We start from the raw sequence: 19,218 nt of genomic DNA on the forward strand, positions 1-19,218 counted from the left end.
ATGTGAGATATTTTCTAGTGAGCTCCCTTTCTCTCAGATTTTTTAATCTTTAATTAATGTCTACAAGAATCTCTAAAGCACCAAAGTGCTCAATGTTGATATGGGACTGTCAGTGGGGACTGAGAGTTGTTTTGATTGCAAAATCCTAGAGCTGTTTTGTGAGTTAACTCCACAGCAGCTCAGCCCTACACAACTGCTTGCTCACTCTCCTCCCCCCCATCTTACCCTTCTCCCCTCTACCTCCTTGGTGGGATATGGGAGAGGACTGGAAGAGGAAGACTCATGGGTTGAGATAAAGACATTTTAATGGGGAAAGCAAAAACCGTGCACACAAGCAGAGCAAACCAAGGAATTCATTCACCGTTTCCCATCAGCAGGTGGCTGTTCAGCCATTTCCAGGAAGGCAAGGCTCCATCATGCATAACAGTTACCTGGGAAGACAAAACACTATGACTCCGAACGTCCCCCTTTCTTCCTCCTTCCCCCAGCTTTTATTGCTGAGCATGATGTCATATGGTCTGGGATATCCCTTGGGGTCAGCTGGGGTCAGCTGTCCTGGCTGTCTCCCCTCCCAAATCCTTGTGCGCCCCCAAGCCTACTCACTGGTGGGTGGGTGAGAGCAGAAAAGGCCTTGACTGTGTATAAGCACTGCTCAGCAATAACATAAAGGTCTCTGTGTTATCCGTACTGTTTTAGCCACAAATCCAAAACACATCACCATACAAGCTGCTATGAAAAAAATTAACTCAATCCCAGCCAAAAACAGTACCATCTCCAACCCCTTATTCCATACCATTTATGCCATGCTCAGGTCTCACCCAAGACATCCTCATTAACCACCTCTTCCTTTCCTGTCCTTTGATATATACAGATATCATTCCTTGAAAGTCTATGGATTTTCAAGTAAAGGGTATCCTGACCACCGGAATAAACAAATAGCGCAGTAGTTCTCCATCCTGTGGTCAGTAGTCTTTCCAGCTTCCATAGTCTATACTTCAACTGTGGGAAGAATGTGCTGTGCTGGAAATGTACAGTGAAATGCCTGTTTAGAGAATTCAGTGTCTAATTCTGTAGGCCCAGGAGGCTTTGAAAATGTCAGCCATCAAAACCACAAGAACTGTGGTGCTAAATCAAACAGTGGGCCTCCTAAATGGTGGAATTAGCCTTGATATGTAAAAGATAAGCAGAGAAGTTTAACAGAACAGGGCTTTGGAAGACTGCATATTTTATGGAGTGGGTTAGTTCAAGCTCAGTATATATTGGCATTCAAAAGAAGATAAACGCAAATAAGGGTAAGATAATCTAGTCTAAAATGTACCAATGATATGTTACCACATATCATAGCGATCTACTGTAATTCTATGCCTATCAAAATTTGTTCAGTGAAAACAAAATGTTACTTCACTTCTGAGCCTATAATAAAGACTGATCTGTAGCCAGCATAAATGATTTTTATTCAGCAAACTTTGTTACATCCCACCTGCATGTAGACATTTGACCTAAATAATGAGTATTTTTTACTGGGTCCTAATAGAGGGAGAAAGGCATGTTTAAATATTAACTCAGTTTACCAAAGGTCTTAACTTTTTTTTAGGAGGTTGGGGAAATACCTGAAATAAGACGAAAAGATGAATGTCAGACTGAGTTCTTAACCTGTGTTTTTACAGCTTAAGAACTCGGTCTTTACCTCAGAAGGCTGTATCATCACTTGATAATCTTTCAGGTGTTTCTCCTCCATATAAATTCTGCCCATTATTCTTTCAGAAAAAAATACAATTTAGACAGCATAAGTAATATAACCCCATTTTCTCAGACATCTATAATGTCATGTATATATAGTATGCAATTCATGTCCTCATGATAATATGCCAGTAGAAGCATACTGGAGTTTGCAGAGGGTTACGGAATTAAATCACTATTTATTTTAGCAAAGATAAATAAGGTGTAGATAGGGAACAATACAGACCAAATATACAAGTAGCATCTTCTGAACTTCATGCATTTCACTGTTGCCCCTATTCATAAAAATTCTTCAGCCTTGAGTATGCATTCTTCAGATTATGGCACTTCTTTCTTTTTCTCTCTTTCCATATTACACAGTGACATTGAACAGGATTGTTCTGCTATAAAAGAGTTCTCTTGGTTTGCTGCCCCTGTTTCCAGGGTTCTTCCCTCCTGCAAACCCATCAGCTCTGTGATATTGCAAAAGCTTGATATGATACCTGGTTTCTTTCACTTGCTATTGAAGGGGTTTACATTTGTCAAATGCTGTCTTACAGGAAGCAGGTGAAAACTATTTTCACCTAAAATGTGATAATTTCTCTTTCCCCTCTGCTCTCCTTTAAATGCAAACTATCCATTTTTAATGACCTTTTATTGTTTCTGACCTGAAGGGTACAAAGAGAAAGATTTGACAGCAGTCAGCTCACTCCACACACAATGGAGATACTGAGTGACATAGCACAGAATTTGTATGCTGTACGCAGATAGTCTCTAATTTGTCCTATGCACCTGTTGCAATTTTAATGATTTTCTTTACCTAAGGATGTGAAAATTTCCCTTATTGCTGTAATTAAATTGAACATAACAAAGCTGTATTCTGATTTAATTTTGATGGTGCATATTCTTTCCTTTTTTTTTTTCCTCCAGTGTATGATGATATAATTCTGGCATTGAGCGAAGTCAGTGGTAAGTAAATGCTGTCTTGGATTTTCTTGTAGGTTTTTTATGTTAAAGTCATCTTAGCCTGAGGCAGACAATTTTAATTATAAGTGGGAAATCTCTGAAAGTCATGATACTTATATTATTATGGACGTGTTATTAAGTTTCTGAACTGGCAGTTGACCTTGCTAATTGACACTATTAAAAGAGAACAAAATATTATTCCACCTGGATTGTTTGGTTTAGATACTGTGACAATGCTGTAGCCGTAATTTTCTTCCCATAAATAAGTGAACCTTGATACAGACAGAATGAGATGCTGATCCTGCTTCCAGTGAGAAGCTGGGTGTCATTCCACTGAAAGAACAGGGGTTGCACAAGAAGAAAATTTTTGTGCAGTTAGAATCATGACATTACACTTTCATGGCAATCACATGACTAGCTTATTTCACAACAGATCTTGCTAGTCCTAATGCTCATATATAACAATAAAACCATAAACATATACTGAACTCTCACATGATACAAACCAGCAGATCTCCTTTGAGAGGCATGAACAATTGTCTCTTTGTGGTAGGTGAGAATAATGGCACGGATTTTGACTTTTTTTTTGTCCTGGCAGTACAAGTAGTCCATTTGACTTTCTCCTGTTCATTCCACTATCCTATTTGATCTGCATATATCCTATTTTACACAGGTAAGTCAGCCTCTCCACTGAAGATCCTTTGCACTGAGGAAGGAATAACGCTCCAGTGTTTCTTGAAGTACTACAATGAAGAAATGAAAATCAACTGGTCTCACAGGTACATGAGACTATTTTTTCAATTTTATTTGAGAAAAAATGCTGTGTTTATGATATACTATTTACTGTTGTGTGCCATTTATTAAGTGGACCACATTAATGAATTTCTCTGTCCAGCATTTCATATACTCTTTTCACATAGATAATAGACTCAGAAAAAGAAATATTAGCAGATTTAGCCAACACCTATCAGGAGGACTGTAGTAGCCAGGAAAAAAAGAATCTACAATATTCCAGCCTCTTATTCTACATGAGACTGTTTGTCTTCCACTATATTATCTGTTTGGTTCAAAGATAGCAAACTATTTGAGCGTAGTTTTCTATGCTGCCCTTTTCTTTAAATGGATGAAATTCTCCTCCAGTAGTAGGTGAACACCAAGGATCTGCTCTCACAGTTTAATAAAAGCTTATATTAAGAAAGGATTCTTTTTTTTTTCCAAACTGATACAGTCTTAAGTAATGCAAAATATCTCAGTTAGGATATATTAAAATATCTTACTTCTGTTCCTTTTTGAAAAGATATTCAGTGGGGCACAGAGTACTTTAAGAATAGCCCTCTGAGCTGAGAATACAACCAGAAATGAGCTTTAAAGTTCACAATATTTTTCCACCCTCATGTTAAATTAACCTTTGACTTTAGAAGCACTCTACTCATCTGTGTATTTACAGTTAAATGTGTGTTCAAATGCTTAGCTATGTCAGGCCCTCATTTGTTTGAAACTGCAGCTAATGTTTGGAAGTATTTAAAATCTCTTCAAGTATTTTCAACTTTCACATTCCTTGATGAAAATATAAAACCAGAGAATGTTACATGGCTTATCTGGAAATATCAGTGTGCATATTTATATTTACATACAGACACCTCCCCCATCCCCCCCCAATATTTCAGGTTTTGTGATGTCTTACGCATTGATTGTCTTAAAGATCATTCAACACAAATTGTGAACCAGTAAAATTTCAGGACTTCCTTGATTACAGTGATTATAAGTCAGAGTTTTTAAAGCTAAAACAAAGACTAAAACAAACAAACCAAACAACTACCCCCAGCCTCTGCAAACTTCCGTGCTCTTTTAAAAGGGATTCTATGCAACTTTTTAATTTATATTTAAATGAAAGGCTAGACAGTCCATGTTATTTTACCATTATCTGCACATCATGAAACACGACATGTAGATTTCTAGCTTGTTTTGAATTATCCACCACACTGCATAGCAGGGAACATAGTGCAAATCCTAAAGCCAGCATGCATCATCCACTCATGGCACATTGGGGAATATTACGTTTAGTATTTTCTAAGGTAGTAGTTTCTATCCAGCTATCTAATTTGGTACACTGAACTCAATATAGTCATCTTACAGAAAGGGAAATAGTGAAAATTCCTCTCTCCATGAAAGTAACTCTGCTATGAAGCCAAATCAGCCCTGTCTGGACAAATAAAATAACTGATCAAAGACAAGCTAATGCTGACTTCATCTATTAAAAATTCCAACTAAAGATGCTTGGGGAGGAAGGATGAAAAGAAATATTTCTTTAGTTAGTGAGTGGAAGAGAACTTCTCTTCAAAGCATTAAAAGCAGTCTGCTTTGCATGCTCTCATTAAATAGCTTCTTCTATTTCCACTCTTCATGACAGATTATGGACAAGAAGAAATCCCAGTCTGAATCAGGACAGCATTTCTTGTATTCTTAGCTGATAAAGGGATGATAAGTCAATATAATGCCACTGTTTTTAAAGACCTATTTATTAATTCAGTTTGCTTCTCATTCTTAAAAAACCCACCAAAGGTGAATTTTGATGCAAAAGCAATACATTTTATGCAAATATTTTATGGTTTTCTTAATTTCTGATGTAAAGGTAAAGGTTTTTTTTTTTCTCATCAGAAAAGATTATTTGCCTCTAGTTTGCTACTCTTATATATTCTATGTTAATGTGTATGAAGTGTACAGAACTCTAAATTTATCTCTGGAAATTAAGCTCAAGCTAGTTTTCTAAAGTGTTTTATACCCGTACAAGGAAGAAAAGAATCTTCTGGTAAATTGCTCCTGTTAGTTGCTGTTTATCTGTAGATTAGGAATGGGATGTTATTCTTTGTAATTTACAGATGATCTACTATGGAGAATATACATTAAAAGAATGTTCGTAAACATTTCCATTGATGTTTTCCAGGGAATCTAAGATTTCTTCTAGTGAAAAGATGAAGATTGGAGGTGGAGAGAATGTTGCCTGGCTGCAGATAAGTGAACCTACTGAAAAGGATAAGGGGAACTATACTATTGAAATCTTTGGCAGCAAGCAATCCTACAAACGCACACTCGATCTGTCTGGGCAAGGTATATTTAGAATACCGTACTTCTATGGTGACTTTTTGTGGATTAAACAGAATTTACTGGCAAGAATGAGAGGATTGATGGTAAAACCAGAAAGCCTTTGGTCAGAACCAATTCTAGTTTAGTTGCATAACTGTTATGATAGTTTTAATCTTACATCTGTTTCCACCACCAGTGGCATGAAGTTTCAGGAGCTTGTTTTTCCGTTTTGCTACTGTGTAACCCTGTATGGATTTTAAAAGAGCTTTAACATGGATATCTGTTTAAACGTTTATACTGAGCCCCAAGTGCAATTTATATTAATGGGCAAAACTCTCTCAATTGTTTTGTTACAGCTTTTGATGATGCATGTGCAGAATTCCAGCGACTCAAGTAAGTGCTACATCTTTTGCATTTTAATGCCATAACAAGTGTCTTTACTTATAGAAAAAATATTTTGTTAATAATTACATTAATAACAATAATTATTTCTCTTCCTTTTCCTCAACAATTTTAGGGCAGCTGCTTTTGCTGAGAAGAGTAAGTTTATTTTACATTTTATCAAAGGTGTTCTACAATCTAGACTATAGTGTTCACTTTAAGGCATCTGTCATGGTATGTTGTCATAGCTTTCAGGGTTCTGTGGCTGCAGAAATCCCCTGTTATCATATAATACTGCAATAATAATAGTAATTTTTGGATTTATTTGTTTTTAATTCCAATGGCAATCCACTAAAGTTTTACACATTTTGAAAACCTCCACTGTATCTTGTCGTATCTGCAGAAGTTTGTGAGGTGTGAGCTTCTAGGTGTCATATAAGGATGTGTTGACTCTGAAAGCTGCTGCTGACACTGAATATTTGAATCTACCTGTTAAGTAAAAAATTAGCTGCTAATGCCTGTTGGGCAGTGCTTACTGAGATACACACAGTAGGGAACCTTATTACTGTTAGGGGCTTTAGGAATTCTGGTTCTTTGATGTCAATTCCCCCAGTAATGACAAGATGCTTCTGCCCACAAAGAGAATGGCAGAACAAATTTTCCTTCAATCTTAGATATCACCAAAATGCTAAAATCATTCTCCTAGCTTTGCTCTCTGCCCAAAGCACAAACTGTCAAGCTCACCAGTAGCTTCAAGGCTGTTACATATATCAGTTTAGAATGCTATAGCACAATCTACTGAAAAAAGAGGGGACCATAAGATGCATTAAAAAGAAACAACACATGTTTTTATACATTTAGTTAATCAGGAACTACATTTTTTAAAAAGATAAGTTTGAACAAAAGCTGTGACTAATATGATGCCAAGTTATAAAATCAGTAAGGAATTAGTAATTTTGAGGTCTAAACATCACATGGCCAATATATTTTTCTTTAACTCCTAGATCGTGGTAAAGTCATTGGTGGTTTGCCTGATGTCGTTACTATAATGGATGGGAAGGTAAGGACAGTTTTTGTCAAAGAAATGCTGACTGGTAAGAAGTTTGCTTTTATGGTAAAAGGGGAGGGAATGCAGATGATTTCATAGAAGCTGAAAGCAAAGGAAGTTAATTTAAACCATGTAATAGTAGTAATTTAATTAAGACACATGCGAATTCTAAGGAAGCACAGGTACCATAAGCTGACTACGCACTCAGAGGAAGCACAGCCTGATTCAGATCTTAGGCAAGCAAGGTCAGCCTCAAGAGGAATCAGTCTTATAACCAGTTTAAATGCCACAAATCTGTGGAAAGTAGGAAGGTATACTGGGAATAGGATCGTGCTATTCACCCTCTGTATTTTTGTGTACTTTCTTAAGCAGTTGCTTTTGACCTCTAAGAGAGTTAGATGGACTTTCATTCCGACAGGATACAGCAGATCAGCTCATGAGCCGATGTGACTCTTACCATCTGCTGGCTATCAAAAGCATGTTGATCAGGCTGTTTATGTCTCTTGTATGAAGTGAATCTTCAGAGACTATAGCTGCATTCTTCTGTATGAAAATTCTTTCTTAACAGCAGAGTAAGAGGTTGCACACAACTGTTCTAACTCTGTGTACTTCACCATTTTCTGGATATCCAGGAGCAGTCTCTTTAGGATGACAGGGGAACATATGGTCCTTATACTGGATGCTGAAAGCTGTTCAACTCTGGACCATATAGAGATGATTTTCCTCTTGGCCCATTCCTTCCTTTGTCTCTAGTACAAGTTCATATAAGGGACCTTCTTATTGTGGTAGACACAGCAAGAAAGCTAGTCTTTTAGGAGGTTAAGTGTAACACACTCTACAACCAACATCTTCAAACAATCTAACTGTAAGGAAACAGCTCAGTGGAGTCACCCCTAACTGCATATCCACACTAGCTGCAGTTTCCTCACAAAATCATACCCTAAAACCTACAACCTTAAATTAAAGAAATGCTACAAAGTGCATTTCCAGAATCAGAAGTCTTCAAAGGAAACCTCATGATTAAGGATTAAATAACTGAATATATGAAAATATTTAATTCCTGCAATCAAGCAAAAAGGAATGGATCACAAGGAAGTGAGACTTTAAAATCATCTTTAAATTAAATATTAACAGGTACCAGGCAAGAGCTGTGTAAGTACAAGTGTGACAATTAAGTATAAAATTAAAAAATTAAAAAAAAAGTGAAGAGTTTTCTTCATGCAATGGAACAGCGTAACTAAACAAATATATGGACATGAAGCTTTACTAGTGCTTCTTAAGAGATTATAAATGATTTTAGGTCACATTTATTATTTAATAAATTAGAACAGGCCCAAAATGATCTAAAAAGACTGTGGAATATATCTTTTCTCTGGTAAGATTTTAATATTAACTTATTAAGACTCGATCAATTATTATTGTTTAATTATTAATTGCTTTTAAATGAAGTCACTTTGAAAGGGCAATAGTCATGAAATATGGCCTGGGTTATAGAAAGGACAATAAGATTTAAATTCATGCTATTAGATGTTAGTTTGATTTCCTAAAATTTTATTTTCATGTTTACATTATTAAATCTTTAAATATTTTATAGTAAGGCTAGTTCCTATAGACTATTAGTTAACTTTACATCCTACATGATATAATTTCTTAAAGAGTACTCACGCACTTATGATGTCACTAGGTTGTACTCAGAGCAGGTAAATCTTCCTTCAACATTCCTCTCTGACCTTGGAGGCATGTAGCTGCTTCTATATGTGAATATATGGATTTTTAAATCACTTAAAATGTTTTTCTGTTTCATTTTTCCCTCTTCACACCTATTCAATCATCATCATTCAATAAAAATATTGCACAGAAGCATACATGTATGCACACACACAGATGGACTTCCTCTGTTCCCTGTGGGTCAGGATTTGGAGAAACCTAAAGGGGAATACGGAGGGGAGGGAAAATAAGGAAGCATTCTGGTAGAAACTATCAATTTTGCATTGCTCATTGCTTGGGGTATTTTTCTTTGGTCATGATTTGTTGGGTTTTGTTTTTGTTTTTTGGGTTTTTTTTTTGTTTGTTTTGTTTTTGTTTCTTTGTTTCATTGTTTTTTCCCCTAACACAATGGTGCATATATGAAATTCTTGAGGTGACTTAATTATCTATGGCAGAATTTTCAGCAGAATGAGTTCCAAGTAAAGGTGGATAAAGTAGTCATTAATTAATGCAACTTTTCAGATGGTTCTTTTATTTATTCTGTCATCACTGTACCTAAATACATGTAGTGTACATACATGTACGTATGGACGTCAAAATGGGATTCAACACTAACTATAAAAATTTGGAAGAACAACCATGAAAATTTTATTGGCTTCTTCAGTCTCAGTTCAGTCCTTGGAAAATACCTGAAATACCAGGATGGTCTACTAGGTCATTTCAGCTACTCTCTCAATAAGCGTGTAACACTTTTACAATGTTTACGTAGTATTTATTCTTTGTGAAATATTTCCATTTTACCAGTCAGCTGCACCTGGAGTCAATGTCCAATGATTCACGTTATGTACTCTGTTTTTAAGTGATTTATTTTTAATCATCTCAAGCAATAACTTAGGAAGCCTTGGTCAGAAAAGATTTCCTTAGTTCTCCTCCCTGCTGTGTACAGGGAAACATCAAGGATGTTTTTAAACCTATCATTGCCTGAACCTCATGTGGGACTAATGGGTTGTCAGGAGTCTCCTGCAGGCAGGACTGCAATGACAGCCCAACTTACCATCTTCAGACAATGTTACCCTGAGGCTATTATTGCATTACAGTCACTGCTAAGATGGTGGAAAGACTGAATCAAATAAAAAAAAGAAATATTAAAAACTCTAATTTTCAGTCCTCAGGAACATGATACCTGTCTTAATTAACTAGGAGTAAGAAGTGCCTGAAAGCAATATTGAGAATATTCTGGTTAAACAAATCTGACTGATCCTCAAAATTACTTCTTTTTTCCTCCCTCAGACGCTGAATCTGACCTGTACTGTATTTGGAAATCCTGACCCTGAAGTGTCTTGGTTCAAGAATGACAAGGTCTTTGAACTTAATGAGCACTATGCTTTTTCACTGGAACAAGGGAAATATGCCAGTTTAACAATCAAGGGAGTGACCTCAGAAGACTCCGGCAAATATAGCATCCATGTCAAGAACAAGTATGGTGGGGAAAAAGTGGATGTCACTATAAGTGTGTACAAACATGGTGAAAAAATGCCTGAAATTAAGCCTGGCCAGCTTGCTAAACCCAGCCCAATCCCACCATCAGAGGAAGTCCTCCAACCTTAGGGCACGCAACATCCAGTATGAAGAAAAGCTTGACATTGTGTTTGACAAACAAAATAAAATAGAATACATAAGCTGTAATTGAGGTATTCCCTCACATAACTTATTGATAATGTCCAAAGGGAAACTGGGCTTTTAGGAGTTTGCTTCAGGGAGGTAGCTGTGCTATGGTGCTGTATACACTGCAGCAGTCTCATTTTGAATACATGTAGTGGGGTGTGACTTGCAAATAGCAAAAAGCCTGCCAGAGGTCACCATATGCAATGGAAAATTGCACAAACCTACAGGAAACCTCCATTTCCACCCTCCCCAACCCTCTGCAAAAAACCCCAAACAACCCAACCACACTCTGCGAAAAAACGTCCCGTCAGTAGAGGTAGAGAACTGCAGTTCAATACATATTCAGAGATAGTTCCTGCTTTGTTCCACACACAGTTCCTTTGGCTTTGGAGCCCCTGATCCTGTAAGTCTAGTGGATAGCATCTCTTTAATAGTGATACCGTTGTTTTATAGTCGTAGTATAGGTCACATGGTTATATGTTGGTTTTCTTTTTTTGTGTGATAATAAAACTTCAAAAGTCACCTTTGTTACTTACTGCTCCAAATGACACCTAACTAGTTCTGTTTACTCTCTTTCATTGTTTAATTATTAATTACAGTACAATTTCACAGCTGGTAGCATACAGACTATCAACTTTCAATAAAGAATGAAAATTATGGTTAACCACAGTCACTGGGTGACACTTCTGATGTTAATTTACTCTTTACAGTACAGGCCAAGATGCAAGCTTACACTGATACCAAACGACATGTATACAATTCAGTCACTTAAGATAATTATGTCTTTGATTCTCCTCTATTCAAAGTGAATAACTAAACTCTTCCCTGAGTGAATTGATGTCCTGCTGGGCAAAGATCTCAATATATGTGTATCATGAAGTGATCAGATAGAATGAGCTTCAGTGAGATTATAACATACCTGTCATACAACACATGATTGAGTGTTTGAAGCATTGGCTTTTTCAGATGAGTTTTCCTGTTCAATAGAATTTCATTTATCTACCTAGATGAACCTTTGTAATTTGCTAAGCAGCTTCCAGCAGAGTTCTTCTAATGGTAAGTAACACTGGTGATAAAAACATCCCAGATGCAGCCCTCCTCTCTCGTGACTTCTTGCAGTCTCTAGGATAAATGTGTGGGAAAGGGAGCACTGTGGGAGACAGGGGAGCTTGGGTAAGGAGAAATGGCACTCTGCAAGATCTTCACAGGTGAAACTTGATGAAAGGGTTTGGCACAGCTATGGGGACTGTACCTTGTGTTTGGGGTTTCATGGGTCATGCCTGGAAGCCAGTGATGAGTCTCTGGCAGCCTCTGAGTTTAACTGTGGAAAATACGGAAATTGTTCTGGGTTTCTTTTTTTGTTGGTGTTTTTTTTTTTTTTCTGTTTGTTTGTTTGGTTTTTGTTTGTGAGTTGGTTTTTTTTCCCTAGCAGACAAAATGAAAAACCCCCAGAAAATCAGTTTCAGAGTAAACTTACCTAATCTCAGATCTTTTTTCATTTTGTTTTTCTCATCTAAGTGACATAGACCTTCCACTGTTTTGTCTGGCAAACAAACACTTTATTCAAAAAATGTTTTATATTTGAGACAAATGAAAAGCAAAGGAAATGAGAAGCCAATTTACAAGCTGTCAGACACAGTAGCTTGGAGCACTCATCTGGGAGGCAGGAAAGCAGCGTTACTCTTCCCCCCCTCTCCATCCATGGGGATTTGAATCTGTATCTCTGAACACCAAAGGCAGTGCACTAATCCCCAGACTTCTCTGTATTTGGAAATGCTGCTTCTGTGTATCTTTTTTTTACTAGTCTAACTAGGTAAAAGTAAAAATAGATGAGCTAGGAAACCTGCTTCTCACATGAGCATGTTAAATGCTAGATTTACAAGGTTTTTCTACTTCTTGTATTTTACCTGAACTTATAATATTGCAGGAGGGATTGAGGGTGTGGTACTGTAGACTATTTAAGAACCTGATAATGAACAGATAATGATTGAACAGATAATGATGAGGATGGATTCACTGTAATTTCAAATTCCTTAAGTAAAAAAACCTGCAAGCCTCCTTTGCAACTCACTGATATTTGCGAGTAGTCATGATAAAAAACAGCAGGCCAGCTCTGGAAAGGAAATAATCTCTAATCACACTTTATTAAGAGATGTTTTGATTTTAAATAAACAGCTTTTGAAAGATTTTTGTGCTTAGAGCCAACAAACAGTGATTTTATACTGAAGTACAGTATAACCAGACAGGAATTACACTCCGCAGTGATGAAAAAGGCTTCTTTGTGGGGGAAAAATTCTTGTGGCTATGGAACCATATTCTGTGTCTGGTCATTAAAGGAAAGTGTCCAAGAAGGCTAAAGTCTCAAGACCGTGATATTGCATGAGCTAATTTTATTAGGAAATTTTAGGACACAAAGGAAACAAGGATTTATCCTCCAAAAATCTATCAAAATAAGAATTTTTTTTTTTACATTAATCTGTCATCACAAAAACTTCAGAAAGTCTTCCAATAAAATAACTCAAATTTTCTTCTTTTCTACTCTGATTTCTTACTAAAGGCCTGTAAGGTTTTCAAAATCTTACAACTGCAGTCTCACAAAACGTCAGAGCCAGTCTCCATAGCATGTAAAGTGAGTATCAGCAAGAATTTAGTATTATTCTTATCTCTTTCTACAGTACACAGGTTAATTTTAGCTGACACTATCAAATTATTGCATGTTATGGCAGCTTTTGAGAGGTATCCTTGGCACAGGAGACAAGGTTAGTCTCATCTCAGTTGTACCATTAGCTGGCCTTCTTAGTTAAGCAAGCTTCACTTACTTCCTTAAGGGCAAACAGAAATAATTTATTATGACAGTTAATCCTCTGCTGAAGTACAGAAATTATCATTCACAGGAACATTGCATTCAAAAGACTTCCTATAAACCGTTTCACATTTTTCAGTGCTCAGTGTACCTTTGATTCTTTTGTACACATTTAAAAATCTTATCAGTGCTAGAAAATGAATTGGGTCAACTGTGTTTAAAAAGTACTGTCTTTTCAGAGCAAACGTGTATCTAGTTGTCTGGAGGGGCAATACAATTGGACAGATATTAGAGGGACAAAAAACATGCTCTGGTAGTCAAGTCAGATGGAATACATGATGAGGCATATTAACATTTGCACACACCCTTCACAGACTTGGCTTCAGCATTAGTTTAATTAATAACCATTCTGAAGGAGGAAGAGAAGAAAGCAAGATTTGCTGGAGGAGGTTTGATGCCAAATGATCCTACTCACACTAAGGTCAAGGGAGACTGACTTAGTTACACTGGATGTGAATCCAGCCTGTTATTTTTACAAATCCAGGGACCCATTGCAGTGAATTAGCTATTTCTGCTACCTTTAAGAAGAAATGTTTCTATTAGAATGTTTTTCTGTCACACTGGTGAGTTTTGTGTTGTCTGAGTTTCATGTTGCACTTTTCTAGGCAGGTCTAGTGTGAAATGGAGCATCATTGAGTTGTCATGGTAGGCAGGTGCCAGCAGACCAAACTCATGTCTCTGTCTGTCATGTTGGCATTCTGCTACGAGGCTGGCAAGGCTGCTTTTCTCCAAGCACCTGCTTCCTTTGAATCAGCTTTGATAAGTTACTGTTTATTTTCTTGGAAACAAGCTCTGTGAAAATTCCTCCTAAGGCCAATTTACAGGTGCTTTTTATGAGGGTATTTTTTTTTTAATTTTTATGACAGCATTTGCCTTTAGTGTAAATTTTTCACCAGCCCATAAGCTTCACTTGCATCCCACAGCTCAAAAACCTGTGCACACCTCATTAATCTGCTCTTGTACGGAGACAGAGGTTCAGTGATAACAATACTCTAAGTGATGTTAATGCACAGACAGTTTTTAAGGAAAACTTGTGAAATATAGTGCAACACTTTATTTTTGTTCTGTAGAACTGAAGACTATAACCTCTAGATGGCACCAAAAGAACAAGATAGAAATGAGCAGATTGTAAAAAATTCTGCAGCTATAGCATATCCATCACTTTGATGCAAACACATCACTTAGGCAATGGGAGATTATGAAAAGCATTATATTTATGCTAGTGACAAGGACGGGTCCAGCAAATGACTGTTTCCCGGAAATAGCAGGTGGTTTTGCAAGCAATAACACTGCCTCTTAATCTTTGCATGACACACATTAAGAGGTTAAGCATGTCTTGTAAAATACTGCAAGACACTCATGTTACATCAAGTTTCTCCTTAGGACATGAAAACCTCAGCATACTGACTCTATTTGCAAGGGGAGATTTGAATTGGAGCTGTAAAGGCAAATGTCTCAGACTTACCAGCTTCCATAGGTTTTCACACTCTGTTTCTAGTACAGCAAGGCCCATTTCTATTTTTGTTCAGTCTTTACAGAGGGCTGATTCCATTTGAAATTGATGGGAGGTCTGGGACCGAAGAGCACAGGGTCTGGCTCTCAGCTCTGCTACTGCGAGATTCAGTAATGTTGAGACCTGTAAGAAACTAGCAATAGCCTTCGATATTAATATTTAATTCCTCATTGGAATGTGCAGTATCTCAGTACCAGCTTTGTCCTTGGGTATTAGCTCAAGGTTTATCAGGTTGTTATATTTTAAAAATAGCACACTTGACCTCACGTAATTTTCTTTATGAACATTCGAACTTTGTGAGGGTGCATTAAAGGACTGTTAACTTGTAATAAATTTGTCTTGTTTTTTAAGTTAATGTAACTTCACTTTCTGTTATTGTTGCTCCTCTGCTACATTAATATTGTGCAGCAGAGAGTCTGACAGGAGAGACCTAGACACCCTACTGCAGTTAGTTAATAGCTGCAGCTAAAGCCTTTCCCGTGGTATTCTAAACTATCCAGCAGGGTTGTCCCATGCAGATTTCACTGGGCACCAATGTCTCCCATGAGAGAATTTGCCCTCCACCCTGCTGAGGGCTTCTTCAGGAAGCCATTATCCATCTGATGACGTTGGTGCACTCAGCATGTAGAAGAGAGGCAGATGGAAAGAGCTACAACTGCTGTTAAAGATAGAGCCAGTGTAGCTCTTTACCATTTTAAATCATGATAAAAATGGTGATCAAAATTTTAGTCTGCTGACTTAGTGACCTCCACTGGACCATTTTGAATGAAGTGCACTAAAAGCAAATCCAACAATTGTAAATCAACCCCAAATCTAGCCCTCCTGATTGCAAGACAGTGTGTGAAAAAGAACCCCACATAGTCGTGTGCCACTTTTGCTGCCTGGGAAAAAATGCCTTCGACATATGAAAATGGCAATCAACCTCCTGCATGGTGCTTAATGGGAGGTAAAACACAAGACAACTCCCTGGCTGGGAGTTATGAGGCCACATGCAGATGTCTCCATCTGAGCTAATCACTGAAACTCCCTTCTTAGAAAATGGAGAGAAACACGTACTAGTAGGGCACAAGTCATGTCATTCTAACGCAGGTGTCTGAAATAAGTGAGATGAATCTTGTTTATTCTTTCCACTGACTGTAAAGGGAGCTTAGTATAGCCAGATTGGATGGGACACACCTAAATGGCTGATGTTTGAACTTAGATGTAATAAATTCTGTACCATGTTTCTCTAATTTTATTAGCTCTTTAGTTGAAAAATCTGTTTACAGAGATGCTTCATAATAGCTGATTTTTTGCTGTGTTTTTACAGGCTGGTTTCCTCTACTGAATTTTTGTATTTTGAAATCTTTGCTGCCTTCTCTGATATCCATGTTATTTTGAATTCTCTGTGCAATCATTTGCTGACTTCCAGCAGCCACTTGGTCCCAAGTCCTAGATGACTGTCATGATTTGGCCTTTACCAAGACATTGCGTTAGGCTTTCTGTCCTTTGAAAAGTCTTCAGCCCAGTTTTTGATTGTGATGCTGCTATGAGTATGGGACTTGTTTCTACCTTTGTTCCCCATTGCTCTGTCACTAGATGCTCTAAGCCTTTCATGGTGAATTAGTGCCCTTCTGCTAAGCCCATAAAATATGCCTTGTGCAGTTTCTCTGTTCTGTTAGCCGAGCACACCCTCTAGCTGGAGAAGCACGATCTTGTGGTTCTCATATACCAGACTTCTTCCAGTGTGCCTAAGGCAGCTCAATGACTGGCCAGAGCTTAGCATCCTCCTGCTCCTGGGCTCCTGCTTTTGTCTTCTGGTTGTCTCTTAACTAGTTCCCAGATATATTCCTGTTCAGCATTGTCATTCTCTAGACGTTGTGGTTTCTTGGTATAATCTGTGTTCTTCTAACTTGATCTTCTGTCCTTCAATACTGCTTTAATGGCAGAATCTGTATCAGTAAATAAACAGTACCAGGCTTGGTTATCTAGTCCTTAGGCCAACATGCTCTATGCATCACATTAACCTCTTATAGCAACCATTGCAAAGCATAATGTCACCTGAACTGCCAACTGGAGACAGTATTTACCCACCCTAGCTTCAGATCAGATGTTTAAGAATGCATGAGCTGACCTACGCCAAAACTTCACTAAGGTCAGTCCGAACAAATGAAAGTACTAGCTAATTAAGTTCAGTGCTGATCCTTTAGCACTGGTTAATTTACTAGCAGAGATTATAACTACAATGTCCAAGCACCAGTAGCCATATGAAATGTGTATGTGATAGCATTAAGACTTAGTGTCCTGTTAGTAAGCAAATAATTGAGCCTACATGGCCTGCTGTTCTCATAACCACTTTCATCAAGCAAGCCTACCCTAATGTAAATGAAATGTTTGGTTCCGCAGCCTGTGTGTCTCTCTACAGCTCCTAGCTGAACCCAGCATTTCTTGATGTTGACCTTTTCCTGGTCTTGATGCCTTTTCATCAGCATCCACCACTGACTGTCTTCCCACTAATTTTTGGGTAACTTGGGGGAAAAATGCTTTATGATTAACTGGCACATTAGTCCTTGAACTCCTCTGTAATGTATACAGCACTTTGCAGGCTTAGACCTTAAACTTCCTGATTTTCTTTGCTTTTGGATAGACCTCCAGGTCACGTATGGTAAACACCTCTGGCAGTTTTTGCTGTTAAAGGTTATGTTCTGACCTTTCAGGAGCAGGTTTGGCTCTTGTGAGACCTTTCTTTTTATCTTGGTGCATGCTCTCTGCTTCTCCAGTCTGTTTAGCATTTATGCCTGGTCAATGGGCTTCCAGGTTGCTTTGGATATGTCTTTTTTCTCCAAGTGTGACATTCAGACCTGTTTCACTTTGTCATCAGGTCTTAAACCTGTTTTTGTGTTCCCTTTAAATATAATCACGTTTTACATGCACAGCTCTCCTTTTACTGGTTTCAGGTAGCTAAATTCCTGTGGATCTTATTCTTTTCAGGCTTACTCCTCTGAAGTAAGTCTGTGCTCCATCCTGTTGTAACTGTTTGAAGTGTCTTGTTGCAAATCAGAATGTCTTGCAGACCTCTCTGTCTCCTGCATCGTCACTTGTATTGTACTTCATTTAATAAACCATGATTTCTCTTCTCAGAACCATATCCTTACCTAGTAGTACCAAAGACTCAGAAACATAATTTGCATCACTTAGAGAGCTCCACATGATAATTTCTGATGGGTTCTGGTCAAGCCCCGTGTCCATCCCATGCCAAAACATGAACTGGTATGACTGTTCCATTCCAAAGAACACAGTTAGTAATTCCCCTTCCATCTGAGCACAGCCTTTATGGGCCTGACAGGCTTTAATTGAAAATGCCATGGGCCAATGACTTTTCAGCAACTGTGCTCCCAAGTGCTCTTCTCCTGAGGCCTCAGGCTGTAATTACAGATGCTCCACATGCATTTCAGGATTGGCAGCTTGCTTATATTCATCTATATTCTTTTGAATGATCTTGTATTTTGATGTTAAAAAGACAGAACAGAGATATTCCAAGTGGCAGAAGGGACTTTTGTCTTTAGTCTGAGAAGTTAAACAAATTGAGCCATTAATAGGTAACCCATCCAGAAAACCGCTGCAGGCTTGTGTTGTTTTCACCTTTCAGGATCAATATCAGGAATGATACCAGCACACTTTCCCTGGAGATTTGGTTAACCACTGAAGGATTGCTTATCCTTCTTGCAGCAATATTCATTGTGAGCATGAACCAAACATGGTTCACATATCATTAAGCTTGACCCACAGGGTGGAGACCCTCACTTCTTTCATATATGCTAATCAATATGGTAACTATAGTACATTCTGCATCATACATGTTTCTCAGTTGTGGGTGCAATCTACAAAGTATAGTAACTTTGATTTGTGACTTGGAACTTTGATTTTGTCTTGGTAAATTTGATTTGTGCCTTGGTAAGTTTGATTTGGGTAACTTTTATTTCTGTCTTGGTGACTTTGATTTGTGCTTTGACAGTTTTGAATCACTAGTCAAGTGATTGTGCTGTACAGTAATAGAGTGAATCTTGCCATCAAACTTTGTTGTACTTTTACAACATCATATTAAACCTGCTTTTGCTAATACCTCTAACAGTGGTTCTTTAGGTAATCTAAATCACCCATTTGTGACAAATTAAATGGACAGGAGTGGGAAAGGGGATCTGCAGAAGAAAATTGCCTCTTGCTGTCCTCTTGAAAACCTGTCTAAATTTGGCCAAGTTGGTAAATTGTAGTTTGCACATGAGTAGAGATTTC

At 37.7% G+C, this 19,218-nt stretch overlaps 1 protein-coding gene across 1 annotated transcript in view; it reads left to right on the forward strand.

Annotated features, from left to right (window-relative positions):
• MYOM2 (myomesin 2) overlaps positions 1 to 10,513 on the forward strand; it is a 75,635-nt gene extending 65,122 nt beyond the window's left edge. The window contains exons 31-37 of the mRNA XM_010021720.1: positions 2,650 to 2,688; positions 3,359 to 3,464; positions 5,630 to 5,793; positions 6,126 to 6,162; positions 6,287 to 6,309; positions 7,155 to 7,210; positions 10,196 to 10,513. Coding sequence (XP_010020022.1) covers positions 2,650 to 2,688; positions 3,359 to 3,464; positions 5,630 to 5,793; positions 6,126 to 6,162; positions 6,287 to 6,309; positions 7,155 to 7,210; positions 10,196 to 10,513 — 743 coding nt within the window. The remainder of the gene's footprint in view (positions 1 to 2,649; positions 2,689 to 3,358; positions 3,465 to 5,629; positions 5,794 to 6,125; positions 6,163 to 6,286; positions 6,310 to 7,154; positions 7,211 to 10,195) is intronic.
• Positions 10,514 to 19,218: the final 8,705 nt, after the last annotated feature.

The sequence above is a fragment of the Nestor notabilis genome, unplaced genomic scaffold, assembly GCF_000696875.1.
Source record: "Nestor notabilis isolate BGI_N333 unplaced genomic scaffold, ASM69687v1 scaffold179, whole genome shotgun sequence".
Lineage (NCBI taxonomy): Eukaryota > Metazoa > Chordata > Aves > Psittaciformes > Psittacidae > Nestor > Nestor notabilis.